Below are 27,400 nucleotides of genomic sequence, written 5' to 3' on the forward strand. Positions count from 1 at the left end.
ACATTGAGAGCCGTAGGTGCAAGAGACTGTGTCACTGTTAGACGCAGTTTTCGGACACGGTCGTTTAAGTTCAAGGGCTGAATTGTTAGTGTTTTCAACAGGTAAGTGGTCGTTTTCAGATGTGCTTAAATATACAATCTAAATATACACTTCAAGGCCAACAACCTTTTATTCTATTTTATTCTATTTGATTAACTTGATGTGTAATTAAAAGTAATTTAGAATCTTAGAAAAAAATATGTCAATTAAAAATAATACTGAAATGTATAAGATTTTTCCTGACCGTTGAAACATTACAGGTAAGTCGCGTTGGAGCTTCCCGCACGTGGGTGTTTGGCGGCGCGCTTTCCCTCCTCGCTTCAGTAATAGACCGGCCACCACGCCGTTCGCACGAACCTGACCGCCGCATAAGGTATCACAAAACAAACATTAAACCGCTTCACGTAACATGAGCACTAATAAACGCTTCTGGATGTATAACGCATTTTATTCGCTTCTCACCTGACGACCTCGTAACTAACTGTGAGTGTTTAGTTACAAAAATAATTCGCCATGACTTCACGCTACCGAAATAGATCTTCGCGTTTTCGCGGACAGCGTTATTTGTGCCGCGTCAGCGCTGTCCCGATGGTTGCATTTTTATGACATCATCGATAACACATTACAAAAATAAAACTTCATCATCACTAAACAATGCACATGAAAAACATAAACCTGTAAAATTTCATGAGAAACTGGGAAATTTAAAAAGAGAAAATTATTTTTGTCGTCCGCTTAGGCGACAGATTTATTTTCAATCCTGATGACGATATTGTTAACCTTGTTACTTCAAAAGCATCTTTATCGTCCACGAACTAACCAAGAAACAGTTTTTAAAACGCGCCATATTACATTACATTATTTCATTATAATAATAATGACTATAAAATATTAATGACAATAACACCAACAATCAAACACGGACTATATTTTAGAAATTTTTTAGCTTTTTTCTATTATATATTTTAAGTAATTGTTGTATATATTATTAAATGTAACTAAAAGTATTTAAAATTTTTGACACTCGACATGCGACCTTGAAATATTTATACCGCCGGATTATTTCTCATCGCCTTCTTTAAATATCTTATCTTTTGAACAGAAGCACTGGCGATTTTTAAAAACTCCCACGCCTCTTCTGCTATAAAACATTACGCGTTAGAAATGAGTGCATGTAAAATAGATAACTGTTGTCCGAATAGTGGGTTTCGAACCAGCATGCCAGACGTGTGATTTTCAGGAATTTTTTTTAAATATGATCATATTTCTGTTGAATAACCTTAACTGTTAATATCATGGTTAGATTTTGTCCCATTCAAAACGTTCTTCTAGTAATTATTATTTGTGCAATTTGTAAACGGTTCTCAAGTATATCCGTACAAGCCATTTAATCCATTGATATTTTATCCGATATTACTTACATCATTGAATCTAAATCGCGCGTGCGTTGTCTGGCACGAGCCTTTGTTTAAATTTTCAATTTGTTCTTAAAAAATTTGCAAATTTGTTTTCTTTCCTTTCTTTTTCTTGTTCTTTCCTTTTTATTAATTCCATATTATACAGCAGCACATATATACTAAATCTTGCAAGGACTTCGTAAATTAAATGGTTTTTCTTTTTAAATGAGACCCTCCTCACACGATACCTTGAAACTCCAGACGTAATTAAATGGCAACGATAAACAGACATGCTTTCACAATGCAGTACACGGGCGTCTAATTCTAGAGCGGCGACGATCCTGAGACGCCTTCCGCCTACATTTCACGAGTACAGAATCTTACACAAATAGATTTTGTATCAGTTTCCACGCTGCCAGATAAATTGCCTCCTCTTCGCTCACAACAAACTGTATCTACTTCTAACACTTCGACATTGACTACTCAATCAATCCTCAATTACACTAGACACGTGTTTGGTGAAAACAGTTCAAGTACTACTTATATTTCAAGTAAAATCGATTTACTTTTAATGAAATCGTATCTACACCTGTAATTAATTAAAAGCACACATCTTACAATATCGGCATTAATTACAGATGAATGAGATGAAAGCGGATGAAAGATTTATTATATACGACTCAGTATCATTTGTGGCGCACAAATCGAGAACGGCTTGAATAGTTTTTTCGTATTCTCATTAAAATTTCTTATATACAGTGAAAACGACATTGTTCGATATCACTTAAAATAATAGAACAAATTAAAATACCTACGACAAAAACAGCGTCCTGGTATTATCTTTGTTTAATCACATTATTACTAAAGTCTAACAGTGCACAAAATAAGTCAAGAAATATATTAAGACAAAAAATTCAATAAATTATCACTCAGAATTATGTCCCAATTATTATTTTTTCTGTTAAATAACGAAAGGCAAAAATGTTTAAATGGTAAACCCGTCGGGACTGTTAGTTTTATGGGAAAATCTTGTTATTTTTTTCTTGAAACACAGGAAAGCTCATGCAAATAACATCGCTGGAATATTCTAAAAATTTTCTAAAAGACATTTAAAACAATCTACATATTTCAATAATTTTATCATCTCCCCCTTCGAGTCGTCGGATGCTTATATTGGAAACTTATTTGCACAAAGCTACCTGTCTCTGGTACATTATTCGAGAAAAATATTATAGCCGTCGCCGTTGGTGCCGGAGCTAATAAAAACGCAATAAGACGCCGAGCTTTCCTCTAACCCTGGGGCACGAATCTTACGGCACAGTAATAAATTTACCTCATGAGGAGGATAAAAATTGACAATCTAATCTTTAGAGTGTCGGGGAAACACACTTGAATATTTTCGCGATTAATTACTACACGACAGGTATAAAATATCTCCTCTTTATTTAAAAACAAAATATGTTGTTAACTTTGAATATATACTTTTTATTATAGGTAAATAAGTATTTTCGAGAGTTAAATTTTATGCTAAAATAAAAGTAATCAAAAAATATACTTATTTAACAACAAAATTACTAGAGATAAATTTATAACTTAAAATCAATTAATTAATACATTGACCTCTTCATGTTTACATGAACAATTATTTTAAATTTGTAAAGAAAATGCTATGTATGTAGAAAATAAAAGTTAATATTTCACTGAGCAGCAAAGGTCATAAATATTTATCTTAAAAACATTAATGCGCAATGTATAAAAGATTTTTTTTGAAAAACAAACGTTTCTTTTTAACAAGTGACTAGAATAACAGTGTGGTCCAGAACAAGTTTCTATAATACGAGTATAATATCCATTAATAATAATACTATGTTACCTATTCTGAAATATCGATCATACAGTATTCATTTTGTGATGTGGAATATTACATCACATAAATCTCACATTTTTATCAGCTATAGCGGTTTTCAACTGAAACACAGTAATACTAGCATCGACATCGCATATGTTTGGTGGTAGTAGTAATAAATCACTGGATTCTACTCAGATTTTTTTTTTAAATTAACAAATCTCATATAATTTTGTATTCTGTAAAACGATTTCTAATTATTTCACTTTATTATTTCATAACTTTTAACTAAAACGTGTATTTTGTAATGTCAATACATAGTCAACAATAAATATTGGACAGTCTTAAAATCATTATTCGGCACGTTTCCTTCTGTTCCAGCGCTGAACGAACGACTCCAAGATGGCCACGGGCCCGAAGATAGTGCACAAGCAGTTCAACTCTCCAATTGGACTCTACTCACAGCAGAACATTCAAGAGACCCTCAACAAACGTATGCAGAACCTCGACAATGGCTCCGTAGGGTTCGTACTTTGTTATCGATTTATCTGTCTTTATATCCATACCTTAACATCTTTTTACTAACGGAGTGATTTCCAAGCTCTTATTTATATGAAATCTCTGATTCTGTTTATCCATTGTAGTTGTACTTCCTGTAGCACATTTAACACAAGGTAATTATTAATTACAAACTTGTCTCGCCACATCGCTGCTTCTTTACAAACATTTGACACATAATTTCTCTTAGAACAAACTATGTAATTCATCAATAGTTATTTACCTATTGCAACTTTTAGAAAAATCATGTAAGTAAACACAAGAAAGAGCTCAAGTTTATATACTTAAATATAATCAATTTATCTTGAAGTTATCTTCTATTAAATAATAAGTGTACCGTTCTTTTTGATTTTGGTCCAACATCTTACCTATCACTTCACACGCAACATAATAAAAATGTTATGTTAATGCTTGTTAACTCAAGCAGATACATTAATACCACACAATAATATTATAAATGAAATATGTAAACTTATACTAAAACTGGATAATTGCACAATATTAAAATCATTGCACATAACCTTTCTTACTATTTATATCAATGTTATTTAATTCAATCCGCCATTTCCGCATTTATCTTCATCATCGTCACATGAGCCAATAGACATCCACTCCAAGGTACAGGCCTCCCTCAAAATCGCCACAATGATCGGACTTACACTGCTTAATACACATGAAATTATGAATATTATTAACCACAAAAATCGAATACTCTCACAAAAACTATCAAACGAAACAATATTGCTTTCCTTACTAAACCTGAGAATCAATTACAAAAAGGTGTTTCATATATAGCATTTGCCTTTTCTTCAAATGTAATTAAACCTCTTTGTACCATTGATTATACGTAAGTGGATACCGGGTGCGATAATTATCGTAGACAATACGCAATATGAAACCGAAGCTCTCAATAAATTGCTTGCTCACTTGTTCATTGCTAAAATAAAAGTGTGTTCATTGCTAAAATAAGAGAAATATCGCTGTGGGCAAATATATACCTAAAGAGAATATGCTTTTTAAAAATTAACTATATGCGTAAAATTGTAAATGTGAATAAATTAAACTAAAATAAAAAAAATTATAAAATATTTATTAACAAAATTAATGTTGGCGTGATATCAATTCGAGATACAGCAGTAATAAACATAAAAGACGTGCAACATTTTTATACACTAAAGCAACACGGGTCAGGTATTACTTTATTATTAATAACACGAAACACAACATGAATTGCCAAATTTGAAACAAAAAATACAGTTGCTAATTTTTTGTTATCAAGGAACATCCAGCTATTTATCAAGAGGAATTTTTTTAATTTTTTCTTACGGCTGTCTGTTAGAATAGAATGTTGGCAAATTAAATTAAATTTTAAAATAAACACGAACACTTTATTCAAGTGCAGCAATTAAATTTTAAATTTTTATTTTCTGTGTTGTTTCTTTAGAAATTACTATATTTTAGATACTTAAAAAAACCTATAAAATATTTTGTATACATTTATTGTTATATGTGTGCTTCGAGAGATACATCACAAGTATTAAATTTTTATAATAACTAAACGACTGTTTGAATTATATACTATTTAATTAATTCAAAACAGATGATCTATTACGTGTTATATTGGTTAATACATTCCGATAATAATATTACCTGGAATGACAATATCAATTCAATGAATAACGTAATTGGATATTATGCGTACCAGTTAAATTTAATAATATATATAGTGATGTGTTAATAATTGACATATTTAGAGTGATAAGAGTAATAGATGTAAGAGCTTTAAAAGTTGGGGTGAATATTTACCGCATTTGCTGTAAATTGATGTATGGTACGTCTTATCAAAAAACTCAATGGGATTAGAAATAATAAATAATTTAATGATAATATAATAAAAAGCGTTCTTCTTATTAAAATTACTATTATTTTGCATTTCTATCGAAAAAATAAATCATTCAAACATATTTCACATTGATCACTTTATACAATATATAGAAATAGGTGCAAAAGCTTTAAAGCTTTTTGCTGGAAAATGATCTAAACATTCACCTAACCTAACCTTTTACATCTAAAACAATCACCCTGTATTTTGAACGAATAGTAAAAAACAACCCTTCACTTTTACGAAGATTGTCGACGAATACGATTTCATTCATTTCAATGTGTTTATTACTTACTTAGAAATCGCTTACCATATTTTTAGTATTTATCTTTGTCCAATGAAAAGTGCTACCATGAGTTGTAATTTATAACACTTTGCGGAAGCAAGCAATAACTCGGAAGAAATATTAATCTCATTGTTCTCGAATTTAATTATTTTAAAGGTCTTATTTAAAGAAACGAAGAGGAAAAGTAACAGTCGCGCTGTTTTATTTTGATGACGTAAATAACTATAGACTGAAATAGATTGATTAATTGTCATCGAAATAAGAGTGATCTCATTAAATGACCAAAGCAGAACAAACAAGATCATGAAGAGTTATATTCAGTGCTAGTGTATTCGCCAAAATGACGACAATGAAATACAAATTAACATTCAGAACATCTGTAAAATAAATAAGGTTGTGCTAAAAAGAAAATTTTAAGGTTATTTTTTAAGAAAACTGGTCGAAATTCACGATTAGCTACATAATTTTTCCGTTTCGTTCGTTTTTGATTTATGGTTACGGAAAGTTTTCAAGAAGTAAAGTTACTAAAAGATATTGTTAAAAAGAGACTGCTGAGTAAAAAACTTTTATGAACTCTCACTGACCGATGTATGTTTGGATTATTCTTTTTTCGTTTGTTATGTTTCCCAAACGAAAATAACTCATACACAAACAAAAATTCGATTGATTTAAAGAAAACAATGATACAACTTGTTTATTTTTAATTGAATTGGGATTTTTTTTTTTAATTTTCATACTATAAAATTGTAAAAAACTTTTTAAATCGACTGATATCTTACTGGTTGAATATGTTAACGTTGGCTTGTTCAAAATGTACATAATAAATTATTACAATTCATTTTCAAAGACTTTCGTTAATGTTGTAATATTTTTTTTACACACAGACCATAACTAATAAAAGAAATAATCTTGTAATAATTAAAATTGCTAAACAAGTATATCTCTCATCTATCTCATGTCATACTTATAATGGCCATATAAAAATAACTTATAATTTAATTCTAATAATAAAATTGTTTTGTAACAATGAACGGATAATTGTACAATTGAAACAATTACATTCTTGTATTTAGCACTACTTGTATAAGTGCGTCATTCATCGTTATATTTTAAAAGACCTTCTGTGCAAAATTAATTGCAAAGTCACCAGTATCATGGTTCAACTTTGTTTGCAATTTTCGTCACGATCACACGCAGACATGTTACTGGCCGCTGACATTTAGATACACAAAATTTAGCACCGTCCCGCATTGCGAGCATGCCTCAGTGACATCAAAGCTCTTCTAAAATGAATGACTGCATTGAATTCTTTTTTGATTATATTTAAACTCGTTTAATTAATTTATTAAATTCAGACTATACAAAGGCTGCATCGGAGCGCGTATTTTATTTTTATTATAAAAGAATCGTAAATAAACCCTAAAACAAATATTTATTTCAAAGACGCATCAATACTAGGAACATACATAAGCATAGTTTAATATTAAATACTTTTTGTGTTGCTCGCTCTTTATTTATTACACAGTAAAACTTACTGCTTAACAAGAAGCTCTAAACACAGCCTGTCTCATAGAGTTTATTACGTTGAAATAACATTTTATACTTATGTACAATGTTAGATAATACTTAAAGAAGATACAATAAAGTTTAAGGTCTTAGGATTGACATGATCGGTACGTGAATGAAAGTAAAAGTGACATTAGGCAGACCACACAGCGCGCAGAACAAATGCCGCTGATGCCTTACGTTTTTGAACTGGAGATCATAGACCGACAAGTGCAGCGTTAGTTTTCCGTCTGCCTATAAAGTGGGCATATGATCTTGTAAAGGTCGTCAGAAAACGTGAATGTAAACCGCTGATCTTATTGGAAATAAATAGGGAAATCGCGTCGAGCAATGGTCGTTCTGCTGCAGAAAAAATTATGATGACAGATATAGGCATAGATGATTAAAGCTAATATAGACGACAGTAACATTCAAACAAAAATACATAAATGTATTTAAATTTTTAGATTTACAACAAAAGTATTAGGGTTTACGGGATACGTTATTTCTAGGATAGATAGATAATAATAATACAACAATAACTTACTCCTAAAAGTAAATAAAACATGATTGCGATTTAATACATGAAAGGTTTTATGCTTTCATATTGAAAAGAACTCTTAGTTTAAATCTTTAAAACTGCTTATAATAAGTAGGCTGTTTTAAAATCTAATGTCGAGGAAATACGCAAACATTTGTTTACAAATCGATGTATTTTGACACACACAAAACAAGTAGAAGTCATAAGACATACTCATATTCGGTTTCTACTTATAACCACAATATTTCTTCAAATAACCATACAGGCCAGCTAGACATTTCGACTGTAATATTATCTCAAAATAGTAATTCTGATAACCAAATAACTTATGAAATACAACGGTAGTTACAGCTTGCAGTTTTAATACCGTGCCCTATAGACCTAGTAATAGTATCGAAGCATTACGATTTTCTCGTATGAGTCCATGCAACTTTCCTTATCGGGGACCGGTGTACGTGTATAGGTTATATAGGCTAAGTTTCTTGACATTTAACAAGCTGCGTATCCGTATTTAACTCTTTTCTCTAAAAAGAGAAGGTTTTATTAATTTTTCAAAAATAAATATATTTTTAAAACGCATTTCAAATATTTTGCTGCTTTCATAAAAATTACCTTTGAAACCTATTTAACATTATTAACATACTAACCAATGCAATATCTGTAGCAAATGAAATTGTCAATAAAATGTATAAAAAGCAAAGAAATTCCACAGATTTCTTTTATGTATAAGTGCAAAAATTACAAACTGGTACAGTAACTAGAGAAGCCATGAGACTAGGACTGCCAGCCGCAGTTGAACCGCGGCGCGAGCGCTGGCTGTGCGTTTACGGCGTACGGGAACTTTTAATTTAAAAAAATCGTAAACCGTATATAATCCCATAATTATTTCTCCTACGGTCGCAGTGTTTCTCTTTTGAAGTGATTCTTTTTTTCGCGGTCAATATATTTTTTAAGTTAATAAAAAAAACAGTTAAAGTTTAATTGTAGCCTTGTTCCATGTTTTAATTTATACAATTATGAAAAAAAAATCGAAATAGCAATCAATTTGTTGAAACGACACATTGTAACCTCGTAATTCTTGGAAAACCATTTGCGAGCGCGTTCCAAATTTTCTTTTATATCTTTTGAAGTTTTTATTGGCTTTTAGTTGATTTCGTGACGCATACATTTTTAAAATTATCAAATCAATAACATAGATTGCTATATTTTTATATAACTCGCCTTAAGCTTTATATTTAAAATATCTCATTTTACTTTATATATCTGGAATGGGTGTTTAATTAGTAATCAAGTGTTAAAAGATCATTGAGTAAGATTCTGGCACAGAACCAAAAGCGCATACGTATATTTTTAAAAATAATACAATTTGTCAACCCGTAAATATTAAGTGCAATAAATAACTACTGTGGTTTTGTTGGCGCGACGGAAATGGAGGTAGTCATTGAAAACAATGAGTAAGTTTCTATCGCTTTCTACCTTTTTACAATGCTATTGTATATACTATTGTATATCGGTTTATACAGACACGTTTTACTATCACAAACTTTCGTTAAATGAAGTCATTTTTCATCCTTTGCTTTAGACAAATATCTGTGCTTGGTTTTTCGTATGAACTTCTAGCTCGCCATAAGTATAAGCGGTTCAAAACTGGCTCTTAGAGAAAATTACGGAGCAAATTCTGTCCAACTTTTTAAATACTCAATAAATAATTAATCAATAAATGTAGTAGCATATTTGGTAATACAATTATTTATTTTAATTTAAATTTCTTGTTGTTTATGTAGTATATCTGAATGTTTTGTTAATTTATTGCGCTATTTAAACATGAGAACTAGAACAGCCTCTAACGATACACTAGAGTTAAATATCCTGTAATTTTAAATAAATAAATATAGTAATCTTATACATACGGAAATTGAAATGCATTTTTTTGTCAATACTTTAAAGATTATTATTTATTACATAGCAAATTAAGCGCATGATGAGAAGATGAATAATCTTAGATAATAACCCACTTACAAAGATAAGCCAATGACGTAATAAAGATCGAGTGGTTCCTTAGCATTCTAAATAATCCCCGAAACAAGGGTAAAAAAAATAATCAAAGGTACGACGTCATTAAAAAACAAGTCTGAAGAAGACGACATCCATAATTATTTTTTAGTAATTGTACAACAAATATTATAAAAGAAAAATGTATTGTCACTTAGACAAGAAGTCTGCCGTTAAGTTTTGACGCTAACTTTATGGTAAAGAAACTAAAGTCAAATACAATACAACGATAATTCAAGTTGACAACTGTAACGAGCTGTTTCAGTATATCTTGGGATATATTTCTGTCTGATATATCATTGAAGCTTAAAGATAACGCGTAGATTCTATCGGCAAACCGGTACGTAATTGATCGCATAGCCCGCACTAACAAACGATGTAATTAAGTTCCCGCAGGTAACTTTCACAAGTATTCTCTTTGCTATTATAACTGCTATTAATGTACTTCACTTTAGCTAAATTCAAAGTAAACCTTGTTTTGACATCATCGATGTAAGTTTGTAATAAGTAACAATAAAGAGAAATTGTTAAAACGTATTTATTTGATTATTTAATAAACATAAGTGAGTGAGATTGAATTTTTTTTTAAATTCTGTGAAATATTCATCAAAAGGTCATTCATTATCATCATCAATTCAGTGTATGACGTCTACTGCTGGATAAAGGCCTCTCTATAGGTTTCCAATAAGATAGGTAGGAATCCGCCTGTATCCTGCACCTTCCGACGACCTTAACAAGATCGTCTGTCTACTTTAAGGGTGAATGCCCTACACTGCTCTTACGTGGCTCTATCGCTCCCGTATGTGGCTTGCCCATTGCTACTGGGCTATATTGTGTCATTATTTATTGGCAATAACATATTATAGCCCAACGGACTGAAACCGATCGGAACGGATCGGAAGATCAATGTTTTGTTAATCACTATAATTTTAAACTGTCATAAAGTAATTTATGACTACAAATAATGTTATACTTGATTAGTCAATGAGGCAAAATACGAATATTAGTGAGTATATATAAATATATACTCGCTAATATGTATATATATATATATATATATATATATATATATACACACACATTTATAAATATATATGTGTGTGTGTGTATGTAAATATATACACACATATATATGTATGTATATATAATACGTCGTAGTCAAGAACGTGGTTTGTACACTCGCAAATGCATAAACTACTTAACTGGAGTGGCAGTAGCTAACAACATAGCTAAGCACTACAATAAATACGTCATATGTTCTGTACTGTACCGGCTAGCGCAGCGTAGTACGTTCCATAGAGTGGACTGACGTGGTTAAAATCGCCGGAAGACGCCAGATTCCGTTTTTTTTTAACCGGATGAGGCAACAGGCTGTGCCTAAATGGCATTTGCATTCCGCGGATTTGTAATGACAGGGAGCAGAAGGCGCCTAGCTTAAGATCTTTTAAGGCAGCGAATCTTGAGTGCTCCGGGATGAGGAGGGATGTCTCGGTTCGAGCCATTATTTACTTCTATTTTACCGGATTAGGATAGTTCCGGTCCTATTGGGAATGTATGGGGGAGGCCAGCGTCCAGCAGTGAACACCTTATGAACAAAGTATGTAATATTAAACAAAAACGTACGTACTTTTGTACGGTGTGGTTTCTTTCTTTCTTTTTCTTTCTTTTGAATTTAAGTAGACAATGTAGTTTATTGTTGTATACACTACATTGACGTATTGTTTCTATCTCGCAATTATTTCAATTTAAACATATTTTCACCTGTTTTACTTTACCGCTGTTTTGTTTTACCTTTATAATGGTAAGATTAATTTTGGCTGTGATATAACTTTCTCGATTTCAACAGAAATCTAATTAAAGGATAAGAAATGTAATATCTTAATCTTCGTACAGACCTTCCAATATCTAAGAATAAAGAAATTTACATGTACTTTCATAGTTAAAGCTTATAAAGTTTAAATATTATATAAAGATCATTAAATTTTTTGCCTTCCTTAGTTAAATAATTGATTGATATGAATAAGAGTGGGATTTTTACACTACTTTTAAAATAACGCGGATATGAAGCGATAGTAAAAAGTAAATTTTAATAAAACACAAATCATTTTCTCACAAAGATGTAATATTGTACTTTTATTAATACAACGAGAAAATGACGTTATCGATATTATAGTTTTAAGTCTATAAATAATTAACTTCGATAAATTTCGACTATACATTAAATGTGAAAATCGATCTTATGTCAGAATGTATAAAGTTTCCATTACAACTATAATACATTGACGACTTGTACGTGTTTTTATTTCGTTTACCTTCGTATACAGAACTTGTCGTTTAACATTGAGTCACGATAGACTTCCAAAGAAGGATTATTGAGGTTAACGTAAAACTTATAAGGCATATGGTAAAACGTGTATTATATAACATTTAAATGAAGCACTGAAATTACGCAGCATAATGTACCCATTAATTATATTCACAATTTTCATTTTAAGAATTTTGGCATTTAAAATAACTGCACCTGTGTCACCTACCTCAACAACCAATTAAAATCATTAATTATAATAAATATGTATAAAAAATTTTACAAATATTCTTCGGTTAGTTCTACCTCAAAAATTTTTTTGCTTTATAATGGCAGAATAATCGTACCTATAGAAGTCGTCCCAAAGATTTCAGCAAAACATTTCGGGTGCAGATTCTGGGTAATGGCTAAAAGGCCTTCTACTATCCAAATGATCCGTCCGCCATTCATCGAATAAATGCTTGGCGACCTAGATCTTAAGCCACTGACTCTTCTCTGGACAACTCATTTCTCTCCGGTGTGGTATTGTACGAAATACTTTGTTTGTGTTTATATCTTCGTCATCATTTTAGCTTCGGCTAAAATGAACATTGGACACTTTACGGCTGGTTTTCCCTCCAAGATTTCTAATAAGATGGCTTAGAAGCGGCTTATAAGCGACATCTTCCAACCTTAGCAAGATCGTCTGTCCACCTTGCGGATTGACATCCTACGACATCCTATCCCAGAATTATTACACGTTATGAGAAAAATAAATAGGATTTATGTTCAGGCATGTTACACATTTATCGCTAAATATTTTGTTTGCAACAGATGGTGCCTCAACAAATAAACGAAACTCGCCCTTCGCGTTCAGCTTGCAGAATCACGTTTTACACTTTACTATGTTTTATATGACCTTTGTGAAAGTTATTACTAACAAAATCTAACATAGTATACACATTTTTATTTAGATTCTGTGTAAAGGCTGTTATAATACTTCAAATTTAATAAAATAATTTAAAATAAGGTATTTTTTAATATCAAAGTCGCTTTTCATAGTTTAAGGTAGTACGGGTTTCAAACCACATGAGAAGGATTTGTGGATTTCACATATATTTATATATGTGTTTGCAATTACTTTAACTTCCCCTATTTCCTTCTTTATTCATCTTCCTATTACTATTGATGTTTTTCAGCCAAATCTTGTGAGCAGCTAAAAGTGAAAAAGCAGATGTTTTTTTATAAATTGACACTCACCGCGACAAATAACAACAACAATTTAAAATCATTAACCGCAAGGTTGCTCTCAAACAATATATACTTTTATTTCCCGCTTTAAGAGGTTAATTAAGCTATACTTACGTTACATAAGTGTTCTTATTAATGAATTATTCATTAATGTTTGTTAATAAAGTATTAAAGTTTAAAGTACAGTCCATGATATAACTGAAAAATCAAGCGCGGATACGAATCAATAAACGTTTCGAATGTTAACGCTAAAGGAAATACTAAAATTAAATTTTTTTATAGGATTGACTTCAACAACCCGGGCGCTACCAAGCCAGCTAACCTAGCCAACTCAGCAGTTCTGCGTATGCTTGAAGAGGAAGAGCGTAACCGCAAGGGACTTCCCAGTAAGTAATAAACAAGATGTTACCTTTGATAAATTTTTCTTTTACTACACCTTCCTTTAATAACAAAGATAAGCAACTGTTATATTCGCCGCACAGAGTTAATACCAGAAAATGCTAAATATTTATTGGTCAGTGATAACAAACTAAGTATGTTTGCTTTCCTGTTGACTTTACCTATCTAATCCTAAGATTCTGATGTATTATTTAACTAATTTAACTTCAATCTGTGACTTGGTGTGTATCTACGATGTCGAAATATCGATATTTCGTCAACCGCGACGAAAATGTTCAAATTTAAATGAATACATTCCTACTTTTTTAAAAGATAATGTAACCTTTTAAAACGCTTGTAAATGCTTTTTTAAATTGCCTTTGTCCGGCGAATGCTATAATGATAACTCTAGACTAGACATTGTAAATTGTATTTTACGTGAATTAATAAAAGTTTCTCTACATTAGTCAAAGCTTCAATTTGATGGATAGAGCTTAACATGTTCAAAGCTTACTAACGGCACAATAACAATTGCTTTGTCAGAGCTAGATCCTACACAAATACAGGCGATTAAAGAAAACCTAGTCCTCGCCAGAAAACGGTTTGACAGTTCCTGGCCCCCAAGCACGCAAGATTCGGTTCGTCGAAGCTGGAACCTGATCGATCCAAATGGTCATATTCACTCTGAATTCTTGAAGGCTACGAAAGGTATCTGAGTGGACCAGTAGACGTAGATTATCATTCGTTATTAGTTTCATACCATACAATCTGTGCTCCTTGGATTATTATTTAGATTGGTGATTATTTTATTTAAGGTAAATTTTAACTTATAAGAATAATTAAAAACAAAGTATTTCGGAAAAGCCTAAATTACAAAAAATCAAAATATTGGCATCAAATATATCCACTGTAAATGATTAAGGTAGTTTTTTTTATTCGTTTTACAAAATTTACTTTAACATAGTCAGAGCCTATATATTTCTTTTTACAATTTCTAGACAGAGGGGGGAAATCTTACATAGGACGCCTGGGAATAGAGGGCCCAGGCAATGTCAGACTCTTACTAAGGTAGTTTAATTGCTTTATAAAAAAAATACGGATATGAAGCGTGGTCTCTCACTTCGAGCCACATTGGTAAATACACAGCCACTCAACGAGCCATGTAGAGAGCTATGTTCGGGAGTTCTCTACCGGATCGAATAAAAACTGACGAGATTAGTAGACGAATAAAAGTAACCAATACAGACCAGTGAATAGGCAAGGGGACCGTGTTTCGAAACGTCCACGCACAAGGTAGAGAGATGACTACAGATGACCAGGTCATGAAAAGACGCTGGATTTAGGCTATATCCAACCGAGCATAACTAAAATTTATGAAAGTGTCATAGGTCCGGCGGTCGACGATTTACGACTGAAATGTAAATTTCTTTTTCAATTTACTTATAGCATATACTTGAACTTACACACATTCCTTTGTTTCGATTAACTTATACCTAGAAGACAAAATAAAAGCGCCGTAGTACCTAAAATTACTAAGACAAGGAGGAGACTTCCGTGTACAAGGTAGTGCAGTAAACGAATTTGTGTTTTAAAATCAGGGAAGGTGTAAATAATGGGCTGTTTACACAAGCTATTTACATTAAAAATCAAAAAGTAGAAAAGCTTCTTGAACATTAACTGGGATCTTATTGTAATAGTGTTTACATTGATCATAAAGAAATTGCGACGATACTAAAGATTAGAATTCGACTTACGATGATGAAATTGAATCTTCGATGTATAAAATATATTTTTCCTTCTGATATTTTTATAGCGTATATCACACTTTGTATCCTACAAAAATGAAATCGGTAGTTTTTATAGACATTCAAAACATTTTTATACAAGTATTGAGTAGCAAGTCAATATTTTTCTTTCTTTATTTTTTAAAAAATGTACATTAGTTGTACGTGTTTGTCATGGTTCTGCGTACTAACGATTGAAATCGTAAGTAAACAGTCACGACGCGTGTCGTTGTTTTGACAACCGTCTACAGATCCAGATGAATGTGGATAGCTCATTAGCAAAACTATTTGGCAAACATGGTTTCTGAAATTGTTCAAGTATCAACTTGATAATATTGCATGACGCATAAACAATGTGTTCAAGATTTATATTGTAAAAATAACTAAAATGTTTTCTTCGGGTATTTTTTCTTTTATGATATAGAAAATTCAAAACATTTAAAAAAAACTATTTCTTTTTCATTTCCCTAAGAATTTTAAAAACATTTAAGAATTTTATTTATGCAGATTCGTATTCAATTTCTTCACGTTTCTCTCCTTTCTTTAATTTCACAACGGTTTATTGCAACAATTGATTTATATCATTTTAAGACGATAATTATAATAAAAATTAAATTTAAAAAATAATCAGCTCTATTAAAATAAAGGAAATAATATTTACCCAAAAATTTTAAAAAATGTATACATGCACCTTCGATTCTATCCGTTATTTTCATACCAACATAAAAATACTACTTAAATATAATAACTTACTGTAACTTTTATGCTATACAGTTTTTAATTTGTTCTAGTAACCTTTAACGTCTTTTTTACACATACATTTCTTTTTTATTTGTTGCTGATACAAACACTTACTTAAACAAGGACTACACAAAGTATGTCTGCAAAAAGACCAGTATTATTTGTTTTAGTTTGGCATTTTTATGTCAAAACAACTCCACACTGAACCAAGAATTAATTACATTTTGAAACCTCAATTTTTGAACACTTAACGGAAGGTTAAAAATAATTCATGGTCTTATGGATTGCTCCGAACTCGTCTCTCAAGTCAACTAGAAAGTCCACGGTCTCGTGGACGGATCATCATCATCATCATCATCATTATCATCATCATTTAAGTCATAGGACGTCCCCCTATGCACCATAGGTCATAACCCTCTCCCATAGATTCCGATAGCATCAAAATATCTCTTGCTTAACCAGTTGTCATTTTGCCGATAATTTTGTTTATTCGATTGCGTAACAAAATAAAAATTAGACTTTTTAGTAAAGCATTAATAATCTAAATAAATCTTATTACAAAAATTGAATTATATTATTAATCAGCTATTAAAACTTGACTACACGTAATGTGTTCAATATTTTTATTAATTACGCAAGATTTTTTTCTCTGTTTCAATTTACGCGATCTCAGGAGTGAAATATACTTAGATATACCCAGAAGAAAATCTTATATGAATAGATAAATTCAATTTCAAAATAAAATTCAGAGATGTGAAATAGGAAAAATATTAATTTTAACAAGGTTTAAATTCAATAATATCACGAAAAGATAAATGTTATATTAATAAAAAATTATGAACTCTCATATTTACGATGTAACACACGTATAATAAAGTGTTTATTTTTGTTTTAGTCGATAATCTGCTGTAAAAATAATGATGTGAGTTTTTTTCTTTCGCATTAAAACTATTTTGGTTCGCGGCACTTTCGCGAGCATCGATGAATCAACGGCTAATATTACATTTGAGTTGAGGAGATGCAAGCGGTATGCGAATGTATTCAAAGGTGCGAAGACCGGGATATATCTCAGTTGCTAAACGTGTATTATTCTCAAACATTACACATGAAGAATGTTTACGATCAATATAGATATCGAAATAATCGTAGAAAAATATGATGGTTCAAGTTCAGCAGTGGGTAATAGCAATCCTTACATTACCTACTTTTTAGCACAATTCCTTTTGTAATATCTTACAATAAATATATATTTATTTTCACAGCATACTCTATTAAATATAGCACGATTATAAATTACACTAATTTGCACGAAACACCTATTAACTATTTGTAATTAATAAACAGACATTAACGCAATCGGTAAATTAAACTCGCGTAGTTTGTGTGCATGTTTAGCTTAGACAATGGAACAATTGCGACCATGCGATACTAGAAGCTTATAACGGTCCATTATGTTATTTAATTAATGTAAAAACATTGCATTCAATCCCCACTAAACAAACCTTGAGAGCTCCTAATGTTTTTTTTTTAATTTTATTAAAAATCCACTACAACTACTACATCATTTAATTTGATTTTCATTTTATTTTATCAGTGCTCCATAAAATAAACACCCAAAAAATAATTACATGTAACATTAAAAATATAACTTATAACAATATGTATATTACGTCTAAACCTTACACTTAAGGAGACAGAGCATGTTAAAATTAAAAAAATGCAAATAATTTATAAAATATTACAGTACACAATTATAAAAAACAAAAATCAAAAACAACTTTTACGTCCAGATATTTTGTATTATAAGATGTTTAAATTTCTATAATAAATTGCCGACGACATCAATTTCTGATGAGACGGCTGGTATGTACATTGTTGGTATAGATAAATTAAACTTTAATTATACTCTCAAAGCCAAACTGTAATAAATATAAAGATATTTGAGTCTTTATAAGTCGTATTGCTCAGTAAAAACAGATTATAAACTGCGCTGAGGGCGCCTGTCAGGTTCGTGTATTAAATTTATCTACGAAATCGAGCACCTGTTCCAACCCAAAAACGTCATCAAAAGTCATGGTCTGTAGTCACAGAATAGGCTAGAAAGAGTCGACTGTTGTAACCTTAAGATTGTGCTCTTAAAATATATTACGCGTTGGTTTCTCACCTACACACCTACACACCTGGCGGATGAGCCAACTGCTCACACATTGTCCTGACGAGCTGCCGATAGGAGTGTCCGCTCTCCAGCGTACTAGACCGTGAGTTACATATTTACGTAGCGTTAGCGAGGATATTATTTTCGTACGGATATTATAAGATGAGAAACACTCAATCATTATTGTCAATGATATACCCGTCCGCTTGCATGGACTTCAGCCAAATATAAATTAAAACTTGTAACCGCTATATTCGTAAATTAATTTTTGATTAACTCAATTATTCACGTGTCTCTTCATTTAACATTCATAATTTAATATTCTACTTTCCTTGTCTATTTAATTTAAGTTTTCATAAGCTTATACTATTTTTTAATATCAATTATCGTTCAAAGCATCGCACATTATATATTGGAAAAGTTGCACTTTAAAATTATTATAAAATTTACTTTAAATTATTAAAACGTGATGCTTTAGCAGCCACTGTTATTTCCCTTTATTCTGCTACAACAGTCCAATATCATTTACAGTTCTAAATCGTATTTATTTATAACTGTAACCGTAAGCATTTATAAGTTTCTTACAGTTACTATATTCTACTTCAAGTTTCAAGAGTTCAAACTCGTCTAGCCTACTTCGGGAGAACAAGTCTTCTATTGTAGTTTAAATTATAATAATTTATACGAAGGAAATATTTGTAGAACTGTATCCACTAATAATATCCCTATAGCTATTGCTTCTGTGATATTTTGTGACTAATTTTTTATTTTTGTTACAATGGACTTTAAAATGGTTGATTTAAATAAGTACAGAAATATATAAATTTGTTTTAATTATACACGTTACAATGAGCTATACAAACTGATAAAATGTGTATGAAAGTTGCACCAGAATTTAAGTTTGCTGAACAAATAACATTAAATTATAATTACTTGCGCTCTAAATCCAGCAAGCTTTGTCGCTAGGTACAATGAATCTAGGATTAACAAAATACATTACATTACGCACGATGATTCCAGTTAATGTTTTAGAAAATTTTATTTTTTTCTTGATTTTCTGGCTTTTATCCAATGCTGAGTTGTTCGAGCCAATTTAATGTGGAATGTGTCATAATAACTATATCGAAGTATCGAATGAGAGTGCGTGGACTGTGGATTACCATCTCCAGCTGTAACAATTGTAAATATTGATGGATTCGGCAGAGATATTTGTGTGAAAATTTATAATCACGATAGTATTACTCTCAGAATTTAAGAAAAATAAGGATTATTTTAACAAAATCACTAGCTATTCTCTATACATATTTTGAAACTAAATAACACTATTGGTTGCGAAGGTAATAATGTAATTCTAATATTGCGATCTAAGCATTAAAAACCAAACGTTGTTTTCAAACTAATAACATTATTTATTTAATGTAACGGCTTCACATTAAAAAAGTTTGGCATTTTCTTATAGAGTATACTATTATTATTATTTTAAACGCTATAAGCAAGCTACTATAAGCTCAAACTAAAATTATATAGGTGTAGGTTTACTTGTATCTTATTCCTTATCAGTGAGCTAAAAGTTAGAAGAAAAACTTCTACGAATGCCAAACTTGGATTAAATAAATTCATAATTAAAAAATATGTCAGCAATGGAATTCGTCGGAGGTTTTAAGTACATAAAACATTTTAAAGTAGATTATATATACGACTGTCCATCGTGGTTTACGTTAAACTAATCTGCCCAACTTAGTAGTGTGTAAAAGTTGTGAAAAGTATAAAAATTATTGGCCCGTTTCAGTCACTTTATTTATAAATATTATATGGTTCAAGATGTTAATAATAACCAGATATAAGTTTGCTAAGTTGCACACTGTAAGACAGTAGTGACAGTTTCATTTTAATGATTTATGTTACACGGTATATTTTTATTTGTTCAGATCTGTAGTTTTCACGTAAGATCGCTTCAAATTGTTGGCCACTACGGCCACAATACCACGCGTTAAATCATTCTTGCGCGTTCGAATTCGAATCCTCGTTAAAATTTACGAATCGAACGCTGGCAGCAATACAACCGTCGACATTGGGTTTAAACTAACTTGAGAATCATATACATGCACATTTACAATTACCCGCTTAACGCGTATAGATCCTAACACGCCTTTATTAACGTCAAATGTTTGACAGTTAAGAACAAATGTTTTAATTCACTCATTTTTTTGTTAGGAAAAGAATATTGTTTTTAAGTGTTTTGCTTGCAAACTTTCTATTTAATTTCTCCACATAAACCTGCAACAAACATATAAAAACACTTAGAATTAAATTTCATCGAGACATTTTCAAATTATTCCTTTTTAGATTCATATTAATTATGTATTATAATTATATTATCCAGTTGGCGAATTCATTAGACGACATTGACCTTTTTATTACAAGCAATGTAAGACACCGCAGTCTACAAAATTATAACCTTTCATTTTGTTCTAGGCCAGAAGAAGGTGGTGTGGCCCCCGGTACCTGAAACAAACGGCTATCATCAACCACAGCAGGTAAACATAAAACTAAATGAAAACAAGCGATTTGTTTATTTATCATGTATATGTGTACATAAAGAATAGCTGCACATAGCCATAACGCTTAGAGGTGATTGGAAGCACAATAATTGCATGTAATACAATATTACGTTAATAATTATAAATTGCGCATGCAAAATACAATAAATGTATATTTTTAAAATATTGTATTTATGAGAACATTTATGAAATATTTTTAGTACAGTAAATATTGAACATTTTAATTATGTACAGTCAATCGCTTATAAAAAAAATGAAAACTCTAATAATAAAAAACAAAAGTTTTGCTACATTTACAAATCGAATTAATTTAAACATTCACAAAAATACTAGTGCGTAACTATTTTCTTTTAAAGCGCAACTTATTCATTTATTTTACCTTTATTAAAAACAATAAAATTATGATGGTTAATAAAAGAATATTTTATAAATGTTTAAATAATTTTAAATATGAATCTCGGGGCTATCTATAAATCAAAGAGTATTTAAGTAAAAGAATATTTTGAAAATTCTAAGAAGTTTTAATTGTCCCATTTTTATTTAATTTTTTATAAAAAAAAAAATTCCTTCCATGGAGACGTATCTGTTTATATTATGGATAGTCCGAGTTAGTTACGTCATTATACCCACAGCAGAGTCCCGCATTCTACAACAACGCTCAGCAATCACCTTCGCAACAGGCGCAATACCAGCCCTCGGCACAATCACAAGCCCAACCCCAATCTCCTTATCAATCTCCCCAGCCTCAGTATCATCTTCAGCCTCAACTCCAATCCCAGCCACAATACCAGCCCCAATCCCAGTACCAACCGCAATACCAAGTGCCCCAGTCGCAGCCTGCATTTTGTGAAGGCAAGCGTCAAGAAGCCACAGGGCTGAGTAAGCTGATCCCGGTTGGGCCCGGTGTCACTGCCTCCCCAGTAGCCTCTTACCGTCAGGGCCCGCCGTCACCGCAGCCATATCGTCAACAGAGCAGCTGTTGGGCCCCAGTGCCAGCTCCCACTTCGCCGCAGGTACCGGCTCAAAAGGAGATGCATCACCGTCGCTGTTTCTTGTGCAATCTTTGCCTCACGCAACTGTTTGAGCTCGCTGTCCAATAACAATTTTACAGGTTGTCATTGCCACTAACAAGATTTACGGCCCTTATATTTTTTTAGTATTCAAATGCCATTAACACTGTATAAGAATAACACTGATGGTCTATATAATTGTTAAGTTTATATTATTTTAGATATTAGTCAACTTGATGGTTGTGTTAAATAATATTATTATATAGTTTATTCAGAAATTTAACAACATGTAATTAAAAATGTTGTCAAAAAAATTCTTTTACAAAATTTTTGTTTATAAACTATCCACTGGAGCCTTATTTTGAGACGTGCCTGCCTGTATTAAGATTCATAGACACCGTTAACTATGAAATTAATAAAATTTTTGACAGCGATAGCAATAATCATGTACACAAAATAAAGATATAATCTAGAGGAGTATTATAATTGTCTGTTTATAATCATCATCTTCAGATAAAAATGACGGTTCTGTTGACCGCATAGTTTCAATGGGTAATATTTACAAACTACTATATTAAAATAAAACAAAGCATCGAATATTACTAAATTAAAAAAATATTTAAAAAAGTATATGCCGACAACGTCATAGGCGTTATCCGTGTTAAAAGTTTTTCTTTCAGACTACTAACTAAAATTATATATTTATCTTTTGCTTCTGTATTTTTAATTTTGTAATTTATATTGTATTTATTTATTGCAACTCATGCAGAAACAGACAGCTTACGCTTACAATATAAAGCTTTTCAAGAAAACCGTAATACCGAAGTAATTGTATGTCAGAATAAAAAAAACATATTATCAAATCCAAAATACAACAACTTTCAATATCGCCAGCCGCAGTACTCGCCACAGCCCCAGTACTCGCCCCAGCCCCAGACCCAGCAATATTCTGAGCCGTCGTACCAACCACCACAGAGGCAATTTGAACCGCCACCATCGACCATCACCCTGCGTCAACAACAACCTGTCCACCAGAAACCGCCCCCGGTTTTCCCTAGCCAACCTGCGGCAGCTTCATTTAAAGGTAAGATTTAGTATTTATCATCATCATATCAGCCAATAGACGGCCGCTGTAAAGTAACGCAACCACAAGGCGTGGTCCTACCCCAAAGATTACAACGATGACCTGTCTTGCGCTGCCCGTATACAGTTACTTCCCGCGACCTTTACTAAATGGTCGTGTGTTGTGATTCATTTTTTACGCCTTATTTAAATTCCTCACAACCGAAACCTACGCTCGTATGCAACAAAAAGTAACAGGTGGAGTATACAATTTACAAGAGTTGTATTAAATCCCATAAAATTCTTTAAAGGCACATCACATTGTACTATACGAGACTGCCAGTATATTGTTTTTAGAGATTGCGTTTTTATACGTTGCGCTGTCGCTTTAGAAAAGTAACTCTGAACACGTAAAAGCTTTCATAGCACACCTGCTGAAAGTCGTTAGGTATTTTATAACGCATGGAAAGAATTTAATAAGTAATAAGTTGTTTTTTACTGATATTTAGAATACGATTACTTGCGGGCAGGCAAGCAATAACAATAACAAGGTCATCTGAAGACAATGGATGCAAGACTCTTCGAACCGGTCTTGTTTGAAAATTATTGAAGAGATTCATGCCCAGCAGTTGACGTCCTATGACTGAAACGATGACAATGATTGTTAATAAAACGATAATTTAATTTGTTCGCTATGTCAGATAATATTTCATGATTAACCCAGGAGGCGTAAACATGCGTGGCGATCAAAAGTGGCCACCACAGTCGGTAAAAGAGGCGGTAGCAGCTGAAAACGAGGCGAGGATGTTGCTAGCTAAAGGGCCAGCTTGCAGACCACGCAAGGTACAACTTACTGTTCATCATTAATAAATATGTTACTCAAAATTAATTTATCATTGTGAAAATCATGGACAAAAGCATAACATTTCCTATAAGCTTATAAAATGTAATGGTAATGCCGGGTGTTCCTAAATGGCAACACTACGAGCAATAAATTGTGTGCAGTTTAAATAACAAAATATTCGCATGCTGTAAATATGACTTATCAATTATCTATTAATTCTTTGCTGTTTGTATTTTAAATGTTATCTGTATTTTGAACTCACATGTATATACGCAATAAACGTCACCTTACATACTCAAATATTTAAGTTCAAGTAGTAAATCAAGTATAGAAATAAACCCGAGTACTAATTTGTGAATGGTTCAGAGATGATGAACAAAAAAATCGCTACCTTCTCTGTTAATTAGTAATTTCAAGGAACGAATAATAAATTTGGCTTGGTTTGTTATAAATTTGTAGTTTACTATCGACAATCATTTGGTGTACGTGATTGGTTTAGTCACAGTATAATTATTGCATATGCAAATTTAAATGGATACCTAAATTTTATTAAAAACAAAATTTGTGACAGTATTACTCTTTTTCGTAATAAAGATTCCATTTATATATATAACAATGTATTTTATTTTGTCTCGGTTTATAAACATATTTGGTCACACAAAAGTTTATTAAAAATAAATTTAAGTACGCTAATGGAGGGTTAATAAAGTTGCCACTTGGTTTTCGTTGTATTTTTTTGGATTACGTGACTGCTAACATATGCACATTACATTACACTCATTTGACTGCCTCAAATCCTAATAACCATATCCCACTATCTGCGACCGTTATCTGTTTTAGCCGCGGCAATATTCGCTTGCTGAATTAATTGCCATGAAGGAGGTGTAAGCGTCCGAGACCGTCGTTTCGATAAGTTCTGTACGAAACGGACTTTAAAATCGAATTCGTAAGTGAAGCATCGGTTATAGTAACATCATTGTTTGGTAAAATATCTTCTATTAACCGATTTCGCCCTTTTATCTATGGAGATAGCCTTCTGTGCCAAGATTAATTTTCATCAGTTTAATATCTTTTTAATTATTATTAGATTAAGTAAAAACCTTTTCTAACGTCTCAGGTTAATAGCAAGTATTTCATTATTAAATATTTACACAAAAATTTTGGTGAAATATCCAATAAATGCTTTCGAAAAATAGAATTTTTAAATTTACGTTAACATATGTTTGACTACATATTTTAGGCACAAATCGATGGCTAACTTCAGCACCACACATATAAGGTCCACGGAACATAACTGGTAATATTACGTAGTAGAATCCTAATGCGTTTAGTTCAGGCTTCGCACTGTTTAGTATCATAAAATCACGTAATGGACTAAATTACATTCGTGTACGTCTCGATGATGTCTACCTTTTTCTCTCTAGCTTTGCCATGTAGCGACTGAGGCTGCATGAATGTTTATTAATATTTCTAAAGAGATAAATGCTATAGTAATTAAAAAGAGGAATTTAATGTGAGCTTTGTATTGCAGGTTAAGAAGGATTACTCCAGCTTCTTCGCGAAACACGCACTCAGCCATAACTACCCTGGATATCGCGCTCCTCCTGGTACTCAACACTACGAAGATCATTCTGGAAGATCCTCTTATTAAATTAAATCTTGTCCAACTAACAATGCTGTCTGGTCTACACAAATTCAACTAAATCAACATTACATTTAAATCAATAATAGTTGTGACTAATAGGTCATTTCAATATTCCAAAGTTTTATTACTTCGTATACTTACTTACATTAATAACTTCAGTGCACTAGTGTCATAAGATTCAAAGTTCGGGGGAAATGCGCTGATGTTATTTATAGAACATAATATCATTGAACACCGCATATCGCCTTCATAAATCAGGGTAGTGTATTACAGAAAAAGTACTTGTGTAGACTTTAGGTGATAAAGTCTCAAAGCATGTACTGCGGCAATCATCAATAATTTAGGTTTAATTTATTTTATGCCATAATCATTATATAGTTTGTAAGTATTATAAATGTAAAAAAACATAAAAATATAAATCACGCTTTATATTTTGTTGGATATTCTCCTTTAAAAAAAGCCACTATATTACGAAATTATTAACATGCGTTATAATTACGAATGTACACGACTGCTTCATAATGCTTTTAATGATATCTGTATGTAAATAATGCTCAACGGCTTATATAAGGGCATCAACTTATTAACAGAAATTAATATTGAAAATTAAATTATACCATACTATTGGCTAAGCTTAAATATACCTAGTCATGATGAGATCGTCTATATTTTGTATATAAAAAGATTGATTTTTATATTTCATTCTGTATTTAATATTGTAATGAAATAAAAAAATTAAATATTTTTAGTTTTATTTTTGGCTCTGTATCTGTTACTATAGTTTTACATTCTTTACTTACGTGTATCTTTATCGATCATTGATTTAAATCAATATAAGTTAAAAATGATTATGGAAATAAAATCCGTTCAATGAAAGTTTTAGTACTAAGTTTAACCTACAAGTTTCAACTACATAATTTAAAAAAGCGATGGTCACATTCATACGTTACCAGATAACATATAAAGACATTGTAACTGAATAGGCAAACATCAAGAGGAATATTTTTAATTAAGGAATTTAAGAAAATAGAATGGATAATCTAAAATGAATAAAAATGAATACCTCTATGGATCATTGGCAAATCCAAAAGCCTATTGTAAAATTCTGCAATTTTTTTATCATTATTATCAACATTTAATGCAATTTTTTATAGTGTCTAAGTAATTGTATGTCATTAAACGTTAATATGTATTTATTTTATATTCTCTCTTCTGCCCACCTAAAAAAAGCATGCTCCTACCGCTCTTTAAAAATATTTCAATATATACTTGCTTTGAAAAAGGACTTTGCTTTCATTATCATTCATTAAGCGTCAATGCTATAAATTGTTTTACCGACTATCCTTTTGAATTGATAATGTCTGTACCATTTCGCGTAATTGATGCGAACGCATCATCAAGCAAGCAAGCAAGATCATCGTATTAGCCAATAGACGACCTCTACAAAGCACGGGCTTCCTCCGAAGATCCTGAGACCTGAAGTGACGCATCCAACGACTTGTAAACTAAACTGTCACCAGTCCACCTAGTAGGGGGCCA

The 27,400-nt window shown here is 31.5% G+C and overlaps 1 protein-coding gene across 4 annotated transcripts; it reads left to right on the plus strand.

Annotated features, from left to right (window-relative positions):
- LOC137931663 (uncharacterized) lies at positions 1-26,544 on the plus strand. Of its 4 annotated transcripts, XR_011109050.1 has the most exons (10): positions 1-101; positions 300-412; positions 3,664-3,806; positions 13,964-14,067; positions 21,215-21,276; positions 21,933-22,313; positions 23,205-23,394; positions 24,097-24,215; positions 25,057-25,162; positions 25,748-25,838. XR_011109050.1 is itself a non-coding variant. In XM_068775139.1 (9 exons), exons 3-9 carry the CDS (start codon positions 3,685-3,687, stop codon positions 25,865-25,867), a joined length of 1,098 nt encoding a protein of 365 aa, XP_068631240.1. In that variant the 5' UTR covers positions 2-101; positions 300-412; positions 3,664-3,684; the 3' UTR covers positions 25,868-26,544. The 4 variants fall into 4 exon arrangements, 3 of the variants coding, with proteins under 3 accessions (XP_068631240.1, XP_068631242.1, XP_068631241.1); XM_068775139.1 differs by lacking the exon at positions 25,057-25,162 and having other exon boundaries at positions 2-101; positions 25,748-26,544; XM_068775141.1 differs by lacking the exon at positions 25,057-25,162 and having other exon boundaries at positions 2-101; positions 21,936-22,313; positions 25,748-26,544.
- The last annotated feature ends 856 nt before the right edge of the window (positions 26,545-27,400 follow it).

The sequence above is a fragment of the Battus philenor genome, unplaced genomic scaffold (assembly GCF_028537555.1).
Source record: "Battus philenor isolate CCGP_79_NKW_IND1 unplaced genomic scaffold, ilBatPhil1.0.hap1 SCAF_8, whole genome shotgun sequence".
Taxonomy (NCBI): Eukaryota; Metazoa; Arthropoda; class Insecta; order Lepidoptera; family Papilionidae; genus Battus; species Battus philenor.

What these genes read in the sequence shown, in the direction of transcription:
- LOC137931663 (XM_068775139.1), top strand. Translation starts at nt 3,685, where the DNA reads ATGGCCACGGGCCCGAAGATAGTGCACAAGCAGTTCAACTCTCCAATT. An exon ending in GCTATCATCAACCACAGCAG is followed by an intron (nt 21,277 to 21,932) that starts GTAAACATAAAA and finishes TTATACCCACAG; the next exon opens with CAGAGTCCCGCATTCTACAA. An exon ending in TGCGGCAGCTTCATTTAAAG is followed by an intron (nt 23,395 to 24,096) that starts GTAAGATTTAGT and finishes TGATTAACCCAG; the next exon opens with GAGGCGTAAACATGCGTGGC.